The sequence below is a fragment of the Musca domestica genome, unplaced genomic scaffold, assembly GCF_030504385.1.
Source record: "Musca domestica strain aabys unplaced genomic scaffold, Musca_domestica.polishedcontigs.V.1.1 75, whole genome shotgun sequence".
In the NCBI taxonomy this organism is placed as follows: Eukaryota; Metazoa; Arthropoda; class Insecta; order Diptera; family Muscidae; genus Musca; species Musca domestica.
The window spans coordinates 2,492,425-2,517,941 of NW_026712393.1; the positions used below are offsets into that span (position 1 = coordinate 2,492,425).

Sequence of the window (25,517 nt, forward strand, 5' to 3'; positions counted from 1 at the left end):
TAACCTCCAATCTCTTTACAACATATGGGATAATATGAAATTAGGTAATTGAAGGGAAATTTTACAAATTTTATATCATACAGGGTGCGATAAAAAAACTGCAACAAAGTCAAATACCATAATTTTTACATTTTTACAAAAAATGTCGGAAATAGCATCAAATTTTAGAATAAATTTAGATTTGTTCAAATTGGTCACCTTTGGACCGAATTATGGCATTCAAACGACCAATGAATCCGTCACATGCTGCCCGAATGTTGCTGTGCGGTATTTTTACCCATTACCGGCGAAGCGCTTGCTTGATAGTGCCAACCTTGCTTTCCAAAATACTCCACACATAATAGTAGATTGATATCCGGGGATTTTGGTGGCCATTGTGCGCTGGAAATGAAGCTAGGAACCTCATTATGTAACTATTCTTGAAAAATTGCATCAACTTTGTTATTTTTAGTGCCAACCTTGCTTTCCAAAATACTCCAGATACAATAGTCCAACGGATTGGTATCCGCAGATTTTTGCGGCCATTGTGCGCTGGAATTGAAGCGAGGAATCTCATTTGTAACCATTCTTGGAAAATAGCATCAAATTTTAGAATAAGTTTAGTTTTGTTCGAATTGGTCACCATTGGCACGAATTATGGCCTTCAAACGGCCAATGAAACCGTCACTCGCTGCCCGAATGTTGCTCTGCGATTTTTTGGTCCATTCCCGGCGAAGCGCTTGCTTGACGTGATCTACACTTTGGTATTTTTTAGTGCGAACCTTGATTTTCAAAATACTCCAGACAAAATAGTCTAACGGATTGGTATCCGGAGATTTTGGTGGCCATTATGCGCTGGAAATGAAGCGAGGAACCTCATTTTTTAACCATTCTTGGTTGGCGCGTGCTGCTGATTGCGATGGTGCTGAGTTCTGTTGGAAAGTCTAAGGTCTGCGGCCAAAATGTTTGCGTGCCCAAGGCTTTAATACACCCTCCTGAATTTTTTCGCGATAATATTCGGCATTTATTCTGATGCCACGGTCGATTAATACGAACGGAGAGCGACCATCGGCTGTTATGGTGGCCCACACCATCACCATGGTCGACGTTTGAGTTCTGGTGAAAACCGAAGGGGCACATTTTCAGCTGACCTCTTTGGCAAGTAAATACGATCATTTGGTTTGTTTACAAACTGCTGCTGCTGCTGTTTTCTCATCGCAGACCAAACTAAACGAAATTCGGCAGTTCACCATTTTCGGCCAAGCGTAGCAAGTCTTTACCTCTTTTGAGTCTATTTTCTTTCTGTTACGGTGTTAGTTCTTGCACTTTTTGGAAATTCAATGGCTTTACCCCGAGCTCATTTTTTAATATTTGCCGAATGGAATATTGCGATATGTTCAGTTCACGAGCCATTTTTCGGTCACTGCGACGCGGGATTCGATCAAGTCGCCTCGTTACTTTTCGGCTGATGTTGAAGTTTTTTTCCGTCCACTTTTTTGACGTATATCGGGCTACGCTACCAGTATCGCGGTAACAAGCGATGGTACGAGACACAAAATATTTATTCACATTAAAATGCTGGAGTGCTCTAAAGATAGCCACTTGTGGTTTTCCAGCCAAATATAAAGAAATCGCACTATCACGCTTGAATTCCATCACGAATAAGTTTTTTTTCTGGAAAATTCGCACCAAAAAGCTTGCGTACGCTTGTAAACAATATAATGAGCTGTCACTGGAATAATTTTAACAGCTATCGGACGAGTAGCTTGGAAATGATAGCAGTCCGAACTTGGTTGCAGTTTTTTTCATCGCACCCTGTATTATATTAAATATTATATATCGGAGGTAATTATATATATCGGAAGTACCTCCCAAAAATTTAGAGTTTATATGCACATATCTATTGATCGATTACAGATATAGTCTCCGAATTTGGAACGAGTGACGGGATTTAATCAGAAAATATTATTTAGAATTTGCCAAATTATATAGAAATTATATGGAAATCTGAACCGATTTCCATATAATTTGGCGAATTCTAAATAATATTTTCTGATTAAATCCCTTAACTCGTTCCAAATTCGGAGACTGTATCTGTAATCGATCAATAGATATGTGCATATAAACTCTAAATTTTTGGGATGTACCTCTGATATCAAAGATCTATATTGCCTACGTTACTTCCAGGCGATGTTGTAGTATACTTGGAAATTTTCAGGGAAATCTGTGCAGGGGGATACAATGTCTTCAGTAATTTTCCCAATTTATCCCATTTTGTTTTTAAAATGCAATTTTCCATTTCCAATGTTCTCTAATTTCTGCATTTCGTTCCTCAAAAAAAATTGACAAAATATTATTATGCTCCTCTATGCAATTAATTTCCTTTTTCTAAGATTTCAAAATGCAAATGAAATCTGCACATTATTGAGGTAAATTTGTTGTGAATGTGTGCTTGTGTGTGTATTGCCATTGCCGGTAGCTCTTCCTCCGCCTGAATCGTTACATTAACTTTTGCAAAACTATAATTTGCCACCTACAAACAAAAAGTTGAAACGTAACGACACACACAAGAAATATTCCCTTTATATTTTGCAGTTTGTTTTTGGTTTTCTACCTACCCACCTTCCTTCACTCCCACAGGGGAAATTTTGTAATTACATTTTCTTTGTAAACTTTCAATCATTTTCCCAGTGCATGTTAAATATGCCATTTTCCTTTCTGTATGTATGGGTAGGTGTGTGCGTAAATTTGTTTTTTCATTCTTCGTCTTCTTCTATGCATTTTTTGTTTATGAAAAATTCATGCAATGTTTCGTTTCAATTTAATGCTTGAAAAGAAAACATTCTTATGTTCGAGGGATGAGTACGGATTTTCAGAAATAGTTGAATTTCCACAAACATGAATCAGTCAGAAAATATTTAAATATATTATCAAGTTCCAGGCCAAATACAATCAAGTTCTTCCAATAGTAAAAAGGTTGCTTAACGAGCAAAACTTACTTCTCAAAATGTGGTCAATCAAATTATCATTGAAAAACTTTTCAAATTATATTTCCATTTCTTTCTAATGTCATTACCCAATATTGATTCACTTAAAATGAACTTTCAATTTACAAAATTATTTAAAGTTTGCAAAAGTTTAACATTTGTTGTTTATCTTTGGCTGTTACGTCCTTTATACCCAGAATTCGGTTTTTTGTAAACAAAAAATTATACATTTAGGCTATTTTTTTATCCGGAGGATGTAAATTTTCTTTATCAATGCCTGAGCAATTCCATCGACTTTTCATCATCATTGGTGTTGTTGCCATGAAATATTACCATTTTATGCCAGTAATGTAAATAGGAGAATGTTAAAAAGTAAATATATAAATATATAATACGTATTATTTGGTATGCACCCTGTACACTGGTAGGATATATTGAGTTTGACATTCCATGAGTAATTTTTTGCGGTATGATACCACAAACTTGTAAGAAAAGGGCAGAAGTCATATTAAAAAAGACTTTCAGACCCAGTTTTAATTTTGGAATATTTTCACCTATGCATTATTCAACATAAGGCTGAAAAATCAATAAACCATTGATACGGTTTCGTTCAGGATTATTTAATATTTTTCTTAGATACGAGGTCTCTGAAAGAAAATATAAGCAGGAATGTATATGTAATTCCCAAAAATATATATGTGCCCTCTCCCATTAATTTTCGTTACCATTCTTTGTGTTTTTCTGCAGATTTAATGCTATTTAGACCCCGAATCCCCTATATTTGTTATTTCAGATTCTTTCCAGGAAAAGTTTTATTATCAAACAATGGGTTTATTATATTATATTTTGGCACCAGTATCTACTTACAAAACGGTATAATAACCAATTATTTTATCTTGAATATGTCAGAGCTAACAAGATTCAATGCATTTTTGGGTTGAAGTTTTGTTTAATTTGAAAACAGTTCATTGTTATACCCTCGCCCATAGTATGCAGGTTATATTTAGTTTTTCATTTGAGCTATTGATTTTAAACCATACAAAATAAATATTTCTTGATCAGCATAACATTCTATGTTACTATGTCCGATCGTCTGGAAATCACTATGGCTTCCCAACGAAATGAAGTAGTTGATAAAATTTTGCTCAGATGCATTATAGGTCCACTGGGATAGGCAACATAGTAATACGTTTTGGTGTAGCCCCCTAAATAGTGATTCAAACCGATTTAAAGTTTTTTTGGGTGTTTTAGTCACAGTTCTAGATCTAATTAACTTTAAATTGGCAGTTTGTACTCCTGCGGTTTTAGACCCAATGTCACTTTAATCCAAATCCGTTTCAGGACATTCGGAGTCGATCTAGCTGTGTCCGTCTGTCTGTTTGCCTGGCTGGCTGGTGCGCACAATAACTCTCCAAGGGTGTATCCGATTTGGTCCAAACTTGGCTCATCGTAATATTGTTGTCAAACTTAAATCGAGTTCGGAGATGGGGAACCTCGGTCCACTGTTTCTGGTACTTCCCCTACAAAATATCAACATTTTCAAAGGAATTAATTTGCCTCACGGAAAGAGAAAGGAACATTCGATTTTGTGCAAACTTTGCGAATCCTAATATTTTTGTCAGTGTTAGGCCAGGTGTGAAAATGGGCAATATTGGTCCACTCCATCAAGTACCTCCCCCACAAATGGTCAAAATTGTAATTCTTATAAAATTTAAAAAAAAAAAAAAACAAAGAGCAATTCTCTTCAGATTTCACACATCTCAATATTTCTACCAATACAAGAGCTGGTATAAAGATGAAATATATTGGACCACTCCTTCTGGTATCTTCAACACAATGGGTCAAAAAATTTGACAATTATATCTCTCACGAATTGCGAAAAAAGCACCCAATTCTTTTCAATTTTCATAAATCCCAATATTTTTGTTCATAAAACATCTGGTGTGAGGATGGGATGTATCGGTTGACTCCTTTCGGTACCTCCTCCACAACGGCTCAAAATTTTGAATAATTGTATCTCTCATAAAAGGCGAAAACTTTTTTCTAAACTTCACACATTTCTATATTTCTACTAACACAATATCTGTTGTGACGATTGTAGATATCAGGCTATTCCTCTCCCACTGATAATCTTCAGAAAATATACATACAAAGAATAGTCCATATTTGCAGAACTATCTCGCGTTTTTAAATTTTGTATTTGAAATTCGCAAAAAGCACAACCCTGCCTGGCAGAAAAGTTTGTGTCCACGGTATCGTGTACCCCTCACAAAACGATTCTTGGACGTCAATGATTCATGTCACATTTATCCACGGAATTATGTAAAATTATGTATTTGCGTTGGTAATAAATACTACCACCTACTATAAAACATCTCTGGTCCGATCCTCACGAAATTTGCATGTTTTGGCTGACTTCACAATCGTTTTGTAGATCACAATTATAGACCGATCGATGCGTAATTTTGCGTGCGATTAGAGTTTAGGAGAGGGCATTTTGGATGGTCAACGGATAATATTTAACCGGTGAAATGGACACTAATTTTAAAAAAATTCCAAAATTTCTATTCAATTGCTGCGAATATTTGTTATACTGTAAATCACTTTCCAACGAAATCACTAGTACATAAAGGTGACACATCTGACATTTGCATTGATGCTGATTTCGTGGGCTTAAATAGTCTGAATTCGGAGAATATATACGTACAAATATAAATTTACCACACTGTGCTTCGTATTTACTTATTCCTTTTTTTTCGAGAAATTTCTGCTTTACACATTCTTAATATAAAACATCAAAATATAAAATGCAGAACATCATGTCAACAAAAAAAAACGTTTTCGTTTACATTACACCATGACATTATTTAATGTAAACCATTGGCATCCATCATTCATGACATTATTTACATAAATGTTGGTGCATTTAATGCAGGACATTATCAGAAAGAAAAAAAAACAACTCTGAAAAGTTTGATGTGATATTGATTTTTGTGGTAGGATTTAAGATGAAAATAAGCGACAGTTTGCGTTAAAGGGCAGATTGTTGTCATATGTTAAAGCTACTCTTCTTGGTTTAATAAAATAGAGAGAAAAAGGAAAAAGCAAAAGATGCTATATAAAAATTCAACATCTTGGAACCTACCTATATCAACAATTTATAAAGTTTTAATTCGACAGTCACATACCTTCAGCATATACGAGTTTCGAAAAATATTCGACCCGTAGGTGTAGTTTAGATTTTGGTTATGTAATTTATGATTTTTCAAAATGTTGACAGTTTATCGGCAATGTACTATAAGAATGTGAGCATCGGGAACTAATCTCACATTTTAGTGTAGAGCTACGAAAAGGAGTTATTCACTTGACTTTCGTGGGATACAAACACGATTTACGTTTTTATGAAAACTCTGCGTATGAGTAATATAAAATTTATGAAATTACTCATACGTTTAGGAACTGGTGTACTGAAAAATGGACTAGATTAAAACTACTCTACTTTTATTAGCATTAATATTGAGATGTGCGAAATTTGAAAAAAAAAAGAAAATTGGACACAAATTTCACATTTCAAGAAGAGCTGCTTTTGAAAATTCAAAATTTTAAGGGAAAATTCGAAGAGGAGTAGAAAAAATCTGTCTGGATTCATATATTATGTTGTTTTAAATTATGAATACTATTTGATTTTGATATGATTTTTGTTGTCAGTATTTTAATTCCTGACTAGACCCTGGACCGTCAGAAATATTGAAATGGATAAAGTTTTAAAAAAATGGAAATCTAATTTAAATTTTATAAGCCTTATTATTATTCAAAATGTCGAATCTTTGATAGTAGATGGGTTCCACAAGATATTGACCTATGTGGATATAAAAAAATTTAAAAAGTATCAGTCGGTATTGCTGACAGATGTATGCATACCCTCAGCCAATGTTCGATTATTTATTATTCAAGTAGTTGACCCTCTATGCAGGAATGGGCCAATACTGTCCACATCGCATCGGACCTAAATAAATATATAAATTTTGCAACGGTTTGGACCATATTGGTTTACTTCCATCACTTTATAGAATATATATGTGATCATTTTTAGAAAATGCTTAAATGTGAGGTACCAGATATATTGTCAACCGAAGTATTCCATTTTCATACTTCATCTAATACAGATAAAAAATGGTATGGGAAAAATTACGAGAAAATCGAACATTTATATCCAATTTTGTGCGAAATCATAAATTCCATATTCATCTCAGTTTCGCAAGTTATAACAGAACAAAGTATTGAAAATGTTAACCCTTTGTGGGTAAGGTGCCAGAAAGGGTTCTCAGATTATATCATTTTCACAAGTTGGATGCTTATTTCACTTTCTTGGATAGTTTTATTTTTTTTTTTTTTCGAAATTTTGACCCTTTGTGGGGGAGTTACCAGAAGGAGTGGACCGATATATTTCATCTTCACAACAGATCTTGTGTTAGTAGAAATAATGAGATGTGTGAAATTTGAGAAAACCCGGATGCTTATTTTAGATTTTATGATCGTCTTGGTTATTCAAAATTTTGACCCTTTGTGGAAGAGGTACCAGAGGAAATGGTCTGATCTCTACCCTCTTTATACCAGATCTTATGTTGATGGAAATATTGAAATGTACCATGTCAGAATGGAATCGGATGTCAATTTCGCATTTTTGAGCTTCATGGATATTCAAAATTTTGACCCTTTGTGGGAGAAGTACCAGAATGTGTGGATCGATGTATTCCATCTTCACACCAGACCTTTGGTTAATAAAAATATTTTGATGTCTGTAATTTGAGGACAATCGGACTCTTACATCACATTTTATAAGATTTATAATTATTTAAAATTTTGACGATATGTGGGGAGGTACTTTATGGAGTGGACCGATATTTTCCATTTTCGCCCCTGACTTAGCACTGATGCAAATATTAGGATTTGCAAAATTGGATTATTGGACAGACAGAAGGACGGCCGGACATCGCTTGATCGACTTCAAATGTCCTGAAACGGATTTACAAAGAGACGTAGTGTCTAAAATCGTTATTTCAAGAGGCTCGTTTTGGCCGTATCAAATGACGTATACCCTCTCCAGCCATATTGCTGAGGGTTAAAAAAATTAACGAAATATCTCACTCCAATCGAATTCTATGAGATGTTTAATTTGATTTTCTTACTTTAAGAGTTTTGTGGAGGATGGCTCGATATGTTACATTGAGTCTATGGGGATTTTCAAAATGTTGATAAAATAAATAATCTCTAGCTCACTGCAAAATTTAGTTTTTTTGGAAATTTTAGCATAGCATAGCATCCTGTTCTGTTTCAATATCTGTTAGCCATTTTTTGTTTATTTTTATTTTATTATTATTATTTTATTTTTTTTTTTTGTTTTTGTTTTTTGGTCTGCCTTTTTTCAGTTGTGGCAACTAGAGTTCTTTCAGTGTATTTTGAAAAAATGTGAAATTCAAAACGGAAAACACTTTCTTACCACGAATTATATTTGCTTTTAAAAACATATAACCATTTGGTAATTGATCGGCATTTGTCGTTGCATTGTTAATAAAACCAATGCAAAACGGGCAGAGATTAATTGACCACAAGCAAACAATAATATATTGCTAAAATAAACAAAAATATGATTCGATATAATTGAGATTTTGCAATGCCGCACACACACACCTTATCAACACAATACAACACTAACAATAATGGGGCAACAGTATTAATATTGTTTTCCATTTTAATTTATAGATGAATTAATTTGTACATATTTAATTTCCATATCGGCCGGGAAAAATTAAATAATAAATTTTGCCATAAGGCGGCGGTTCAAAGGGTAAAGTGTCTAAGTCGGAAAGTTGGATTGGCAACTAGTCATTATATGAAACGTCTTTTTATACCTTAAGTCATGTGGCTACAGAGAGTATATATAATTTGATACTGCAAAAACGTGCCTCATGGAAATAACGATTTTACTTCCTAGGTCTCTTTGGACCAAATTTGTTTCAGGACATTAGGAGTCGATATAGGTATGTCCGTCCGTCCGTGTGTCTGTCTGGCTGGTGCGCATGATAACTCTCGAAGAAGTATCTGATATTGTCGCAACTTGATACGTCGTAAAAATATTGACAAACTTAGATCGAGTTCGGAGATTGGCAATATCGGTCCACTCCTTCTGGTACCTCCCCCACAAAATGTCAACATTTTCAAAGAAAATAATTTACTGCACAGATAGAGAAAGGATAATCCGATTTAGCTCCAACTTTGCAAATCCCAATATTTGCATCATTGCTACGTCAGGTGCGAAAATGGACAATATCGGTCCGCCCCATCAAGTACCTCCCCCACAAAGGGTCAAAATTTTGAATAATTATAACTCTTATAACATATGATGTAAGGGTCTGATTCTCTTCAAATTACACACGTCACAATATTTTTATTAAACTAATGTCTGGTGTGAAGATGGAATATATCTGATCACTTCTTCAGGTACCTCACCCACAAAGGGTTACATTTTTGGATACCCATTAAGCTCATAAAACGCGAAATTAACATCCGATTCCATTTAGACTTGTCATATCTCAATATTTCTATCAATACAAAATATGTTATAAAGATGGAAGAGATCGGATCATTCCTTCTGGTACCACTTCCACAAAGGATCTAAGTTTTGAATAACCAAAACGCTTATAAAATCGGATATAAGTATCCGGTTGTCTTCATATTTCACACTTCCCATTATTTCTGCTAACACAAGATCTGCTGCGATCTCTAGCAACACAAGATCTGTTATAAAGATGGTAGAGATCGGACCATTCCTTCTGGTGCATACCCCACAAAGAGTCAAAGTTTTGAATATCCGAAATAAGCTTCACGTTCTCTTTATATTTCACACATTCCATTATTTTTTCTAACAAAAGAGCTGCTATGAAGACGGGATATGTCGTTCCAATCCTACTGGCACCTCCCCCACAAAGGATCGAAATTTTGAATATTCATACCTCACCCACAAAGGGTTACATTTTTGGATACCCATTAAGCTTATAAAACGCGAAATTAACATCCGATTCCATTCAGACTTGGTATATCCCTATATTTCTATCAATGCAAGATCTGTTGTAAAGATGGTAGAGATCGGACCATTTCTTCCCCATAAAGCGTCAAAGTTTTAAATAACCAAAACTGTCATAAAATCCGAAATAAACATCGGGCTCTCTTCAAATTACATAGATCACATTATTTTTATTAAGCCATGGTCTAGTGTGAATATGGAATATACCGATCCACTTCTTCTGATACCTCCTTCACAAAGGGTCAACTTGGTACAACTCAATATTTCCGTCAACACAAGATCTGTTATAAAGATGTTAGAGATCGGTCCAATTCTTCTGGTACCTCCCCCTCAAGATTCTGAAAAACAAAACGCTCAAACAAAGCGAAATGAGAAAATAACTATATTACAGTTTTACACACACAGCACAAGATCTCTTGAGAAGATGATATGTATCTGCGAACCCCTTCTGGTACCTCACCCACAAAGAATCACAATTTTCAATACTTTTATCTGCCATAACTTGCGGAACAGGTCAGCGATTCTTTACAACCTGCTATATCCAAATATTTCTCTCAACCAGAAACCTGAGATGAATATGGATTTTATCGGAATTTATGATGTCGCATAAAATTGGATATAAATTTTGTATTTTCTTTAAATTTTTCCCATGCCAATATTTTTATATGTATTAGATGAAGTAAGAAAAATTGAATATTTCGGTCGACTATATCTGGTACCTCACGCAGATTTTAACATTTTCTAAAAAGATCCGTTGTGAAGATAATATATATCTGCGAAAACCTTCTGGTACCTCAGCCGCAAAGGGTCGCAATTTTTAATATTTTTTATCTTTCATAACCTGCGAAAGTCAGCGATTTTTCAAAATTTTGAATATCCATGAAGCTTATGAAACGCGAAATTAACATCCGATTCCATTCAGACTTGTCACATCTCAATATTTCTATCAATACGACATATGTTATAAAGATGGTAGAGATTGGGCCATTCTCATATAAAGTCAAGGGAGTAACCAATATAGTCGACACCCACATATATATCGTATTTATTCAGGTCCGATACAAAAAGGACAATATTGGCCCAATCCTGCGGAACCTACTCCAACAATTCAACAATTTGAATAATCATAACAGAAGTCAAAATATATTTATAAAATCGAACACTGACTGAGGGTATATATCTTTTGGCAAAACCTACTGATACTTTTTAACTTGTTAAGCATACAATTGTAGAAGGTATAATGGATATAGTTTCCAAAATTTATATTTGAACTCAATAATTTTAATAATTTTCTTTTATTAAATTTTTTATTTCTTTTTTCAATAACTTTAAAGTCGAGCTTCAAATTAATTAACTAAATTGATAATTTTCTCCTAAAAATCTGAATTATAAACTTCAACCTGAACCACGAAATACTTGAATTTGAAAATGCTCGTAAAATCTGACACCTTAAATTAACTTATTTGGATCGGGTAAACATAGGTGTCCACTGTTCAAAAATCAATCCACTCCACCCGTTCCCCCAGAAGTTATGGTATCTGAAGAATAAAATATTGTAAAATAGTCCTTTCTCCTAGAATATTGTTAATTATGTTCTTTGTACCGATACATGCTAATATATATATTTATTGGCAGTGGCAAATTTTTGCCATTAAAAATGAAATCTCCTTTTAAGTCATTCATTGATATTTACACACACATACACATGCGTACAAATTACTAACACTCTCATAATATGGTCTGTTTGCCGATAATATAAAACATTAAAATAGTCATATGCATGACAGGAAATTCCACACTTATACATACATAAACATGCATCTCATAGTCAGACGTTCGTATTATCATACATACATGACACACACACTCACACACATGCATTAAAATATTCATGTTAACATAATCTGCTACATTATAGTTTATGTAGATTTTGCATTGTTATGTGTGTGACATTCTCATTTATATGTCATTATCTTTAACATCTTCATCATCGTCATCATCACCGGTGTCTGGGTCGCATTTGGTTGGTGGTAGTCACACTTACACATCCGCATCAATATCATGATTATTATCTTTATTCCAGAGACATGCATGCCCCTCATGTGCATGAATTCCCCAAATGACTTGTACTTATAAATACATATACACATGTAAATATATGCATATATGTATGTATTGGTGTATAAATGTCTATGTGATTATACATTCATTATTTGTTTGCTGCATTGCTCCCTTAAAATGCCAGCAAGTAAAGCCTCTTATTTATCAAAAACTAACAAATGCTAATGTTAATCCTATAATGACTCGAAAGTAAGAAAAAAAAACACAAAAACAAGAAAAACAAAATGAACACACATACAGACACGAAGAAGCTAATGAAGCAATTAACAATTTTGTTGCAAAAACATAAAATGAACTTTAAAGACCTTTTCCCTCTTTTTCCTTATCCTACATTGAGACATGTATTATGATGCAGTAAATTTCGTTTATAACGAATATAACAAAAACATTTTCAAACATTTATGATTATATTTAAAGAGGCCATTTCTGTATTTAATCCTAAACATAGTAGTACTTATCTTCGGTTTTTTTAAAGGAAATGTATAACAGTCGAAAAAAAATTAAAAAACTCAAATTTCTCACCAAAAAATATTTGTTTTTAGGTTAACTACAGTTAGGTTGGTTGAATGGTTTTCTCTTTTAATTATGACAGTTATCTCTTATATTATAGTTTTATAAAGATCATAATTATTGGTCTCTTAGCTATTGTTATAAACGAAATTTACAGTAATTTCTTAATGTAATCGACGATTGGAAACATTTGACCAATGCAATGAAAGCTGTTCTATTCCGACTTAACGCTTGAAAGTCTATACTTTATATACCGCCAGCCATATGGCTACAGAGGGTATATATCACTTGATACGGCCAAAACGAAGATGGACAATATCGGTCTACTTCTTCTGGTACCTCCTTTACAAAGGGTCAAAACTTTCAAAAAATATTTCACTGCATAAAAACAGAAAGAATTATTCGATTTTATCCCAACTTTGCAAATCCTAATATTTGCATAAGTGCTAGGTCAGACGAGAAAATTGACAATATCCGTGCACTCCATCAAGTACCTACCCCACAAAGGGTCAACATTTTGAATAATTATAACTCTTATAAAATTACACACATCACAATATTTTTATTAACCCATGTTCTGGTGTGAAGATGGAATACATCGGTCCTCTCCTTCTGCTACCTCTCCAACAAAGGGTCAAAATTTTGAATATTCATGAAGCTCGTGAAACGCGAAATTATCATCAGATTCCATTCAGACTTGGCACATCTCAATACTTTTATCAATACAAGATATGTTATAAAGATGGTAGAGATCGGACTATTTCTTCTGGTACCTTCCCCACAAGAAAAACCAAAACGATCATAAATTCCGAAATTAGTATCAGGTTTACTTCCTATTTCACACATCCCATTATTTCTGCTAACGCAAGATCTGTTGCGAAGATGGGACATATTGGTCCACTCCTTCTGGTACCTCCCCCACAAAGAGTCAACATTTTTAATACCCATGAAGCTCATATAAAGCTAAATTAACATCCGATTTAATTCAGACTTAACACATCTCAATATTTCCACGAACGCAAGATCTGTTATAAAGATGGTAGAGAATGAACCATTTTTTCTGGTACCTCCCCCACAAAGGGTGATAATTTTGAATACTTGAAGCTCATAAAATCCGAAATTAACATATGATTCCTTTTAGGCTTGGTAAATTTTAATATTTCCATCAACACAAGATCTTTTATAAAGATGGTAGAGTTCGGACCATTTCTTCTGGTACATCCCCCCACATAGGGTTTAGGATTTTGAAAAACAAAACGCTCAAAAAAAAGAAATAAACATCCAACTCTCTTAAAATTTCGCGCACACAAACGTTTTTGCTAACACAAGATCTGTTGTGAAGAAGATGTATATATCTGCGAACCCCATCTGGGTCACAATTTTCCATACTTTTATCTGTCAAAACTTGCAAACCAGTTAGAGATTTCTCTCAAAATGATCACATATCTCATAGAAATTAAAGAAAGTAACCAATATAGTCGACACCTGGCACGTCCCAATATTTATATCATATTTATTTAGGTCCGATACGAAATGGACAATATATTGGTCCATTCTTTCGAAACCCACTTCCATAGAGGATCAGCAATTTGAATAATCATAACAAAAGTCAAAATGTATTTAAATAATCGAACATTGGCTGAGGGTATACATCTGTCGGCAAAACCGACTGATACTTTTTAACTTGTTTTCTGTAAATTTGAAAATCTGTGTGCCAGAAGAAGTGGACCGATGTCCACAGACACTTATATCACACTTTTTGTAAGAGGTATTCTTCTTCTTCCGAATATTGACCTTTTAAAGGTAATGTCAAGCAAGAGTGGGTTAATATTTTCCAAGTTTGTACCTGACCTAGCAATATATTAAGGTGTACCAAATTTAAAATATATCGCGTGCTCCAATCGCTTAATATGTGAATTTTACTTACTTTTAAAATGATAATGTTTTGTGGTGGAAAACCCCCGAAGGAGTGCCATTGATCAATTGCTCCCCCGGCGTACGACATGGTTGTATGTCATTAAGGATGTCCTCATGAGTCTATCGGGTAAATCGTGTCAGTTATATCGTCACGATTTGATAGCCCTGCAAACCCATCGTTTTTCGATGCACACGCAAATTCACCCTGCCTCGGTAAAAATATTACGATGTTTTTAGTTTTAGTTTTTTAGAAAAAATCGGGCCTCAATCGAGCCTTAAGCGATGAGTCATTTTTATTTTTTACCATATAAAAATATATACCATCTGTAGCTATGTGGAGGGAATTTTTTCTGACAAACTCAATATATAGCCAAATTGGTTTAAAATTGAGACCAGGATCTTTATGAGAAATATCAATATAATATATATTGAGATTTGATTATATGGGAGCTTTACTAACCCAGACAGTTGTAGTCGTTTTCAATTCCAAATCAAAGTCCTAATCAATCTTTAAAATGTGCTACGGCACTGAATCTCTGAGCTGCTAAACTATCAGTGTCTGGTAATTTTGCTTATCTCGGAGTTTGAGTCGAGTCATTTAACCTTTTATTACCCTTAAACTGAAGATCAACTTAAAACGCTCAAAATTTATTAAATCGATAGGTGCTACCATTTAATGTCTTGTCAAAACCTGAACCACCGAATACTAAAATTTAAAAAAATCTAGCATTTTTCAAAAAATTTTAACCTATATTATTTGGATCGGGTAAAAGTATGAAGGAAGGCGTCCACTCTTTTGAAAATCAATCCACTTTTCCCGTTCCCTCAATAGTTATGATATCCGAAAAATAGTTTTCCAGAAGTTATTTTTTGAAATTTATGGAACTGCTAAACTCTTCTTTTTTAAAAACGCCTTGCAGCAGCAGAGATATTCACAAAAGTCTCTTTAATATAGGCCCTTCAAAGTTATCCGATAAAACTAGACTTCTTCCGTAGTGAGATGATTTTTCCCATAGAAAAAAAAAAATAGAAAATAATCAGAATTTCGGTTTCAAACATTAGAGCGTAAAATTGTTTGATAATTATAGTAATATACCAATAGGGAAATATTCCTAAAAATTTCCTCCAAGACGTCCATTTTACAAAGATTCGAACATTTTCAAACATAACCTATTCTGATTATTAAATCCAGAACCTATAGAGAGAGACCTCAGACCTTTATTCTGCTATATTTATTATCAAAATGTAATATCTATATTCTACTTATAGATATGATTTGTGGTTGGGATCTTAGAACTTTGAATGATTAAATTTAAGATCTTTTGAAGCCTGCATACACTTATCTGAATATGTTGGTTTTAATGCAAGCGGTTATATGTTTCCAATCTCAAAGATTTCCCACTCATTTCTACCCTTTGTTTCCTATCTATGTATGTGTGAATGTATTTTATGCTAAGAACTTCTTCATAAACATACTTAGATTATTGAAAGAATACCACTCTCATACATTTTGTTGCATTTTCGTTTTTTTTTTCTCTTTCTCTTTTTTCTTCCATATGTTGTTCTTCTTTTTTTGTGCTTTTGCAGAGCCACATTGCCATTAACCGATACCAAAGATTTACTAAGCACTGAATGCAATTGTAGCCATAACGGCGGTAGTAGTGGTGGCGGTGGTGGTGGAGGAGGTGGCAGTAGCAGTGGTAGTGGTGGTGTTAACAACAGTAACAACCATAATAACATTGCATCATCCAACAACTCATCAACGACAACAAATGGCACCTCATCGGCAACAACGGCATCGTCCAACTCCTCCTCCACACCGGCCGCAGCTTTAATAAACTCCTACTCCTCATCCTCCTCGTCAACGACAACGACCACAAATGGCGGCAGTGGTAATGGTCCTTCGTCATTATCCTATGGCAGCGGTTATTCGAATTTGCGCACCACAGCTCTGGATGCCATCGATCTCACCGATAATCATTCATCACTGTTTGCCCATTTCGATATGCTGCGACATGGATACATCAACTACAACAATCACAGCCGGCCCATTTCCATTCCAAATGCAGCAAATGCAAATGCAGCGGCAGCGGCAGCAGCAGCAGCAGCCGCAACTGCATCCTCCAACGGCCAATTGTCCACATCGACTTCAATGTACAGTCATCATCCTATGGATAATTCATGTTCTGATCAAAAGGGTGGTAGTGGCGGTGGTGGTGGTAGTGGTAGCGGTATTATTGACCCATACCACGATGGTGTTGGTGGTGGCAGTAGAATTGGTAGTAGTAGTGGTAGTAACTTTGCCAACAGCGGCAGCAGCAGCAGCGGCGGCGGCGACGGCAACAGTAGTAGTGGTGGCATTGGTGGCGGCCACTACCATCAACATCAGCATCACCATCATCATCACCATCGTCATCATAGCCAAGATATTTACTCACCTTCTTCATCATCATTTCTGCACTCTAACAATTCTAGTTCGGGTAGTAGTGTTAGTCACTTGGGTGGTGGTATTAGTGGTGGTGGTCACATACATTCCTCCTCATCTGCTAACGCTTCCTCCTCCTCATCATCTTGTACTACTACTAACAATCATAACAATTGTGCCATGTCCAGTTGTGCGTCCATTTGTCCGAATATAGCATCTGTGTCCTCCTCCTCCTACTCCTCAACGTATATATACAATAATTACCTTCGCAATAATGGTTCCAATTATTTAAACAGCAATACGACCAGTGATGTTGTCGCCTCAACATCCTCAGCATTATCCACATCCGCCTCTGCCAATAATGCACCATCGGCGGCAAAAGCAGCGGCAGCCGGAACGGCCACAACGAATGATCCGCAAACAAGTAGCAATAATTTGATGAACTATAACAGCCATCATAACTGTGATTATCATCAGCATCATCATCATCATCACCACAATCAGGAAAACAATCAGGTTAGTAGAGATGATGACACTCTAGAAGCCTAGAAAGTGATTTTAATTTAAATATCTTTTTTTTCAGAACGGTTTGGAAGATTCTCCCAGACGACATAGTTCCATGGATCAACTGCTGGGTCTGATTAATGATATGGGCAAATCATCGCGTACCCGTAGCCTCAGTGACGGTGGTACTCAGGAAGATGATGATGAACGTAAGTGCCCATGGTGGCCTACATAAATTGGAATCCATTTAATTTTATAACCTTTCTTGCAGTGGAAAAAGAAGCCCAGCCCGATTTGTTAAACAATACACCTCCTGTGCCTCCCAAACGCTCCCACAGACGACGACACACTCCCCCACGCCCCATATCGAATGGCCTGCCACCAACACCCAAAGTTCACATGGGTGCCTGTTTCTCCAAAATATTCAATGGTTGTCCTCTACGTGTTCACTGCACTGCCTCGTGGATCCATCCGGAGACACGAGACCAACATCTGCTCATCGGAGCCGAAGAAGGTATATTCAATTTGAATATGAACGAACTTCACGACGCTGCCATAGATCAATTGTTCCCCCGGCGTACGACATGGTTGTATGTCATCAAGGATGTCCTCATGAGTCTATCGGGTAAATCGTGTCAGCTATATCGTCACGATTTGATTGCGCTGCACTCGAAGCAAACCCATCGATTTTCGATGCACATGAACAAAATTCCCGAACGGCTGGTGCCACGCAAATTCGCCCTGACCACAAAGGTACCCGACACCAAAGGCTGTACACAGTGTTGTGTCACACGCAATCCCTACAATGGCTATAAATACTTGTGTGGTGCAACACCCAATGGTATATTCCTGATGCAGTGGTATGATCCGTTGAACAAATTCATGCTGTTGAAACAATGCGAGTGGCCGGCCACAAGCATACTCGGCGGTGGTCATGGTTGTGTGCAGAACGGCCGCACTCCGGTCTTTGAGATGATTATAACACCCGAACTGGAATATCCCATTGTGTGTACGGGAGTACGGAAGGCCGTCAATGGATGCCTGAAGCTGGAACTCATCAACATGAACAGTGGTATAGATTTCAATTTATGCTTTGGAATTGTTACTTATTGTGTGCTTTCTGTTTGTTTGTTCTTCCTCTCTTTCTTGCCTTTTCTGCTGCAACTGTTTCCTTTGCTGTGTGTGTTGCGTCTTTTGTTTTTGTTACTGATCTTTCCCAAAAACCTTGATCCCCCCTTTATGTTTTCTTTTCTGATTATCTTTTGCTCTCCCCCTATTTTTTTGTGTGTTCCCACCGCCCCCCAAATGTGTGTTTTTGGTTTTTCATATTCCTTCTTCCGACCTTTTTTACGGGGGAAAATGTTGTACAAACACGCAAATACAAAACACTACCCGTACACGAATGAATATAGGTGCAAGTTGGTTCCATGCGGATGATTTGGAATATGATGCTATGGCCACAATGGTACCCCGACGAGATCTACTCAAAGTGGTAAAGGTCCATCAGGTGGAGAAGGATGCAATAATTGTGTGTTATGGAAATGTGATACAGGTGGTTACTCTGCAAGGTAATCCCAAACAGCATAAGAAAATGGTCTCCCAGTTGAATTTCGATTTCAACGTGGATAGTATAGGTAAGTGTGGTGAATCTCATAACTGATGCTGTTAATCAGGGTCAACCGAAACAAGGCCAGCCGGAAATGCATGTGTATAAGAAAATGGAAATATTCATACAAATGAATGAGTGCATTCATTCATGAGAAGTCCAAACACCTCGTCACTCATATAAACCGGCTGGTCAGACCTGATGTAAATACACTCCCATGAAATGGAGAATTAATTTCCTTTTTTATTTTCTTATTTCAGTTTGTTTACCCGATAGTGTTTTAGCATTCCACAAGCACGGCATGCAGGGCAAGTCGCTGCGAAACGGTGAAATAACCCAAGAAATTAAAGATATGAGCCGTACATATCGATTATTGGGAAGTGATAAGTAAGTGCTATTTTATTTCTTTTAAAATTTTCAATATCTTTCGAATCTATATATATTATGTCTCGAAAATGTTACATATGATGGGAGGAGATAACCTTCAAAAGAGTGGTAGGTAATCTCTCTCATTGTTGGCGTTTTAAATATAGTGAGGCCATATCACTTATGAAAGCTTGCCACTAATATTTAATACCCCCACCATGTAAATTTTATAATTTCGTTTGAACATCTAGTCAGAGGCCTTTTAAAATCGAGATAGAGCTCGCTTAAGATGGAGTTCGAAATTTTGCACAGATATTGATATCATTGCTGGGATGTTTAATATTGTGACTGGAGTGTATATAACGAAGGTTCCTCCATATTTTCGGTATTTTGGAGGTTCCTGCACCAATTTCCAACGAAATATGCAGCAATTGGATATTTGAGATTCTCAATATGGGTTCACTTTTTGGTATATCTCCCATATAGGTTTCCAAGTTTCCATGAAATGAGTCTCGGTGCGGATTAAATCGGTTGGGAGACTACGTCTTTTTCGTACTCACCAGATTTATCATCTTAGTCGCCGTAAGAGTACGGAACTGCGCCACAGTCTCTTAACCGCAGCATTTTATGCCACTTGTTGTTGATCCGGATTGTACATCGTTCTTGCTATTTAATTGCAATGTACTCCGAGGCAAAATAGATGATGTAATGCAATTTATGAATCAGAGGAAAATGTTGATGGTTTCGGTGAATGTTCAGTGAAAATTGCAGCCTACAACGTTGTTATGTTCACAACTAACCGGAATTGGAGGTGGGAAATGAGTGTTCCTATTCACCATTCTGTTAAATACCGACCTATATCACTTGATATCAAACAAGGAAGACACCTCTCGAATAGGTGGAGAGCATCACAGTTCTCCAGATTTATGTATAGAATCACCAGGCTTGAATAATTACTTGTCATGACAATCCGTCACTTAGCTTGAGTTAGACCATCTTTCGATAATCGTCTCCATACGCCGGTCACCCTATTGCACAACCTCTGACCGCCATACTTTCCCTTATCACAGGAAAGCTTACCTCCAGAATTCAGATAGTTTCCCAACCGTCGCTTCAAAGAATGCCCAACCCTTCTGACATTTCGAGACATTATCAAAGCTGCAGCGGCTTGCCTTATAACGAAATTTGGCCAAATTACCCAGCAAAGGCAGCGAGAAAGTACTAAGTCGTATAAGATAGGTACTACCTTTGGAACTGGTATGAGTAAGCTCTGGATAACGGTTGAATTGCTCTCGAACCTTGGTAAAAGGGTGATAGGAATGATCCGAATTGGTGCGCCATCCACTTCTATCGCTAATTTCTCAAGCACATCGAGAGTGATAGGTGGAAACGAAGAATTCTACGTAGCATATGATCGCTGCCCGCCGAGGTTATCCAAATGATTGGGTCCACACGGAATCTTAATGGATATATTGAAACAGCTGGATACTCCGAGTATTGGGTACCTGAAAATGAAAGAAAACTTGTCCCTAGCCCCCATATGGTTTCCTAAGCCTAGACCATAAGAAATACCTATGAAATCCTTGGGGACACATCATGTTCTAGTCATCCTGCAAACCACAGCTAAATGTGATGAATTGAAAAGTGGAAACATGGTCCTCAAGTCGCTAGCTGGTAACAGATAGCTTCCTCATGACATCGGTGGACCATCTATATGAGAAGGCAAGAGATTAACATTACCATGTGCTTTCGTTGCACATAAACATGTACTTTCATCCAAACCATCACAAGGTAGATAAAATTCCCCGAATCAGGCATATCAGGAAGGACCTACATAATCTATAGAGGTTTTTTTGTTTGGTATAAGGATGGGCAGAAACACGAAAGGCAGCAACTGCTTTACTCGGGGACCTTTAGTCTATTGTATTCATCTTAAGAAAAATATAGCTGTTGGTTATAGAAGAGATAGAGAAGGAAGGGTTTATAGTAAGGTTGTCTGCATAGGCAAGGAATGTTTTTGGCAAACTTGTAGATGATGAAAGAATCTATGTTTGAAAATAACAATAGAGTTTCTAAATCCCATCTATGTCTCTAGTTTAATATCATGGGACATCTGCAGGTAGGTGTTCAATCGTCTCTATCTCTTCTTCATCTTTACATAGTCTACAGTAGTCTCGAACACTGTTATCCCATCTTGAGGTCAGATCTCTGATACTGCAGTTGTCAGTCAGTATGCCTTGCGCAATTCATAGATCAGACCTACTGAGAGATAGGCCCAACACTATAAGTAGCATGCATATTGATGCAGTCACAGATGAAAAAAAGAACAACAGTATGAATGCCAATTTTGAATCCTGAAGTTAAAATAAGATTAGCAGAAATCAAGCCATTCATGAATAGCACTTATTCCAACAAAACAAAGCAAATCAGCGGTGTTTAGACATTTCGGCTTCTTTGTGTGACAATGTACCTTCCAAAATTTGATTGGGTTTCCAATATCGTGATATGGAGTCAGATTATTCTTTTGTTTAATCTATTTCCACTAATAGTTGCCCTTTCAGTAATTTATTATTATCATTATTATGATTGATATTATTATTGTTTAAAATAGAAAATAGCCTTTGTCATTTTTATTAATAATTTCATCATTTTCTTCTTCTCTTTCACAGAGTGGTGGCACTAGAAAGTCAATTGTTACGAACTGGTTCCTTGGGCAGTGAAGAGGGTCATGATTTATACATTTTGGCCGGACACGAGGCCAGTTATTAGAAAACACAAAACAATTGTAATGTTGTTGTTCAAACACAAAATAACAAATGGCTTATAAATTAGTATTACCAAAACTAAAATAAAATTCACTACAAACTAATTTACAAAAAGGAACACTTTCTTGAAATAATAGAAAAGTTTTTTTTTTCGAAAAAGAAATGACTTTGTAAAAAGCAAAAAAACATAGAGGCAAGTTTATTATTTATAAACAAAAGAAAATGTCTACTCAAACAAAATAGTGGTTATTGAGAAAAAAAAACAAAAAAATAAAAAATTGGCAAAGTTGTGCTAAAACTCTACTATTTGAAATGGCAAACATTAAAAAACATTAAGATTAGAAAAAACAACAATTTAGTATGTCTTGTAAAATTCTAAAAGTATTTTTCACTAACACAAGAGAAATTTCCAAACACTACCACAAAAGAAAATGCAAAAATGTAAACAGAAACTTTTTGAAAATATTGAAAATAAAAACGGAATACAAAGAATGAATTCTGGCTTCTTTGTTAAATTTGGCAGAGTAGATTTGCATTAGAGTAAAACAAAGTTGAGTAATTATTTTTTAACAAAAATCGTTAAAAATAAAATAAAAAACAATAATTAATAACGTAAATGTAGTAATGTAAACTTTCAACTAAAGGCAACAACAGAACATCCAATAAATCTACTCTTAAATTTAATCTGTGTATATTGATTGTAATAAAAAATAATAATAAAATTAACACTCACACCGCAAGAAAACAAAAAAAAAACAAGAACTATATTATTAATTCAAAACGAAATAAAATACCATTTAACGATTAATTGTATTAATTTATAAACAAACAACCAACAAACAACAAATATTATTTATATTTGTCAAATATATTATTAAAACTTTATGTTTATCATAATTATTATTATTATTTTTACGCAAACAGAAAAACATGTAAAAACATTTTTTCTTCGTCCTTCCTCTATTAGCCATTAAGTTTATTAATTATAGATTTAGCATTAAACACAGTGATTTATGATATAAATTTATAAATATATTTAAAAAAACCAATACAAAAAAACAACAGATTCCCCCCAAAAAACAAAAGAGAAACACACACACAAATCAATCCTTAATTTATATACATACATGCATACTGATATTGTGACACTTTATATTTACATACCTACAATACAAACATAAATTATTATTCAATAAAACAAACTACTACGTATTGACAAATATTCGTTAATTAATTATGATTTTGGTTGGAGCGGAAATTTTCTCATCGATTAGATGATAACCCATCAATAAAGAGTATCAACAAAGACAGAAGGCCTCAGATACAGTTATTGGCCCACAATCACATTTTGAGTATTCAAATATCGATACTGTGCTCTTTACAAAGAGAAAATAAATAAGTGACGATAAACATTTATGTATATTTGACTTCGAAATAAAGTTCTGAAAAACTTCTCTCATTCGATATCGAAAAAAATCAATTGAAAATTCGGTAGAAACGAACTATACTTCGTATGCTAGAGTTGAGTACACGTTGTTCTTCAAAGAAAATTATTTCTAATAATCTAAAATGAACATAAGGAAATTGATTTCGATCGAAATTCTTTCGTTATCCAATGCAAGAACTTTGCCTTTTTGTGGTAGTACCTCATTTCAGCAACGTAATAACTAGTTAATGATATGCTAACTAAACGATTGTCGTATTTATTATTAAATATTTGTTTGTCGCGTAAGGGTCCTACTTAAATACGAATGAGTACAGTTTTATTTCCTACTATAATTAAATATATGTTTTCCAAAAAAAGGTACCTAAATGTCCTTGGCGTAAAAAATGAGCAGTTTAATTATACACTCAGCCATATGACCAGTTATGGCTCAGGGCATATGGCTATTAATAACCTCAGCCAGATGACTAGAGAGAGTATATATCATTTGATACGGCCAAAACGTGTCTCATCGAAATAACGGTTTTAGACCTAGGTCTTTTTGGATCAAACCCGTTTCAGGACATTTGAAGTCGATCTAGCGATGTCCGTCTGTCTGGCTGGTTGGTGCATACAAAAGGAGTATCCGATTTGGTCCAATGTGTACATCGTAATATAATTATCAAACTTACATCGACTTCGGAGATGAGCAATATCGGTCCATTCTTTCTGGTACCTCCCCCAATAGGACGAAATTTTCAAAGAAAATATTTTATTGAACAGAAAGATAAAAGATTATCCAATTTGGCAAATCCTAATATTTACATCACTGCTAGTTCAGGTGCGAAAATGGACAATATAGGTATGGAATATATCAGTCAAATTCTCCCCCACAAAGGGTCAAAATTTTGAATATCCATGAGCTCATAAAACAAGAAATTAACATCCGATTCAGCTCAGTCTTGGTACATTTCAATATTTTCACCAACACAAGATATATTATGAAGATGGAAGAGATCGGAGTATTTCTTTCGGATTATAAAATCCGAAATAAACATCGGGTTCTCTTCATATTTCACACATCCCATTATTTCTACTAACACAAGATCTGCTGTGAAGATGTAATATATCGGTCAGCTCCTCTGTTACCTCCCCCACAAAGGGGCAAATAACAATGAAGCTCATAAAACGTGAAATGAGCATCCGATTCCATTCAGACTTGGCACATCTCAATATTTCTATCAACACAAAATCTGTTGTAAAGATGGGACCATTCCTTCTGGTACCTCCCCCACAAAGGGTCAAAGTTTTTAATAACCAAACGATTATAAAATCAGGCTTTCTTCATATTTCACACGTCCAGGGCCACATAGCGGGACAATACCAAAAAAATTACCTACAGAGAACACGAAATATCAAATTACAGCTATTTGGTTGGAATGTGGAACGTAGGCTCTGGACGAATTTTCAATACCAAACATTCCAGGAATAAAATCAAGTGTATTTGTAGCTCACAATGGGTTCTAGCTCCGGTGGCGGAACATAGTATATAGGGGTCTACGTTTTGGTATAGCCCTATGTATCGGTACCTTCCGATATTCGGTATTTTGAAGATTTTCGTCACATTTTTTCACGGATTTGTCTAAAAATTGGTATTTGTAGTTCGCAATGGGTTCTAGCTCCGGTGCAAAACATTGTAGGTATAGGTCCACTTTTTTGTGTAGCCCCCACATAAGGGTACCTCCGGATATTCGGTATTTTCATGCTTTTTTCCTACATTTTTGCACGGATTTGTCTAAAATTGGTATTTGTAGTCCGCAATGGGTTCTA

General features: G+C 35.4%; 1 protein-coding gene across 9 annotated transcripts in view; it reads left to right on the forward strand.

Moving 5' to 3' along the window:
- The window catches only part of LOC101887471 (mitogen-activated protein kinase kinase kinase kinase 5), a 444,668-nt gene extending 421,184 nt beyond the window's left edge, over window positions 1-23,484 (forward strand). For 8 of the 9 annotated variants that reach the window (XM_059130466.1, XM_059130462.1, XM_059130469.1 and 5 more), the window contains 7 exons: window positions 16,186-16,752; window positions 17,320-17,539; window positions 17,607-17,736; window positions 17,799-18,599; window positions 18,940-19,161; window positions 19,394-19,520; window positions 22,169-23,484. In XM_059130466.1, the coding sequence (XP_058986449.1) occupies window positions 16,186-16,752; window positions 17,320-17,539; window positions 17,607-17,736; window positions 17,799-18,599; window positions 18,940-19,161; window positions 19,394-19,520; window positions 22,169-22,268 (2,167 nt within the window). In that variant the 3' untranslated portion in view covers window positions 22,269-23,484. The remainder of the gene's footprint in view (window positions 1-16,185; window positions 16,753-17,319; window positions 17,540-17,606; window positions 17,737-17,798; window positions 18,600-18,939; window positions 19,162-19,393; window positions 19,521-22,168) is intronic. The other variant, XM_059130468.1, reaches the window with a different exon arrangement.
- The last annotated feature ends 2,033 nt before the right edge of the window (window positions 23,485-25,517 follow it).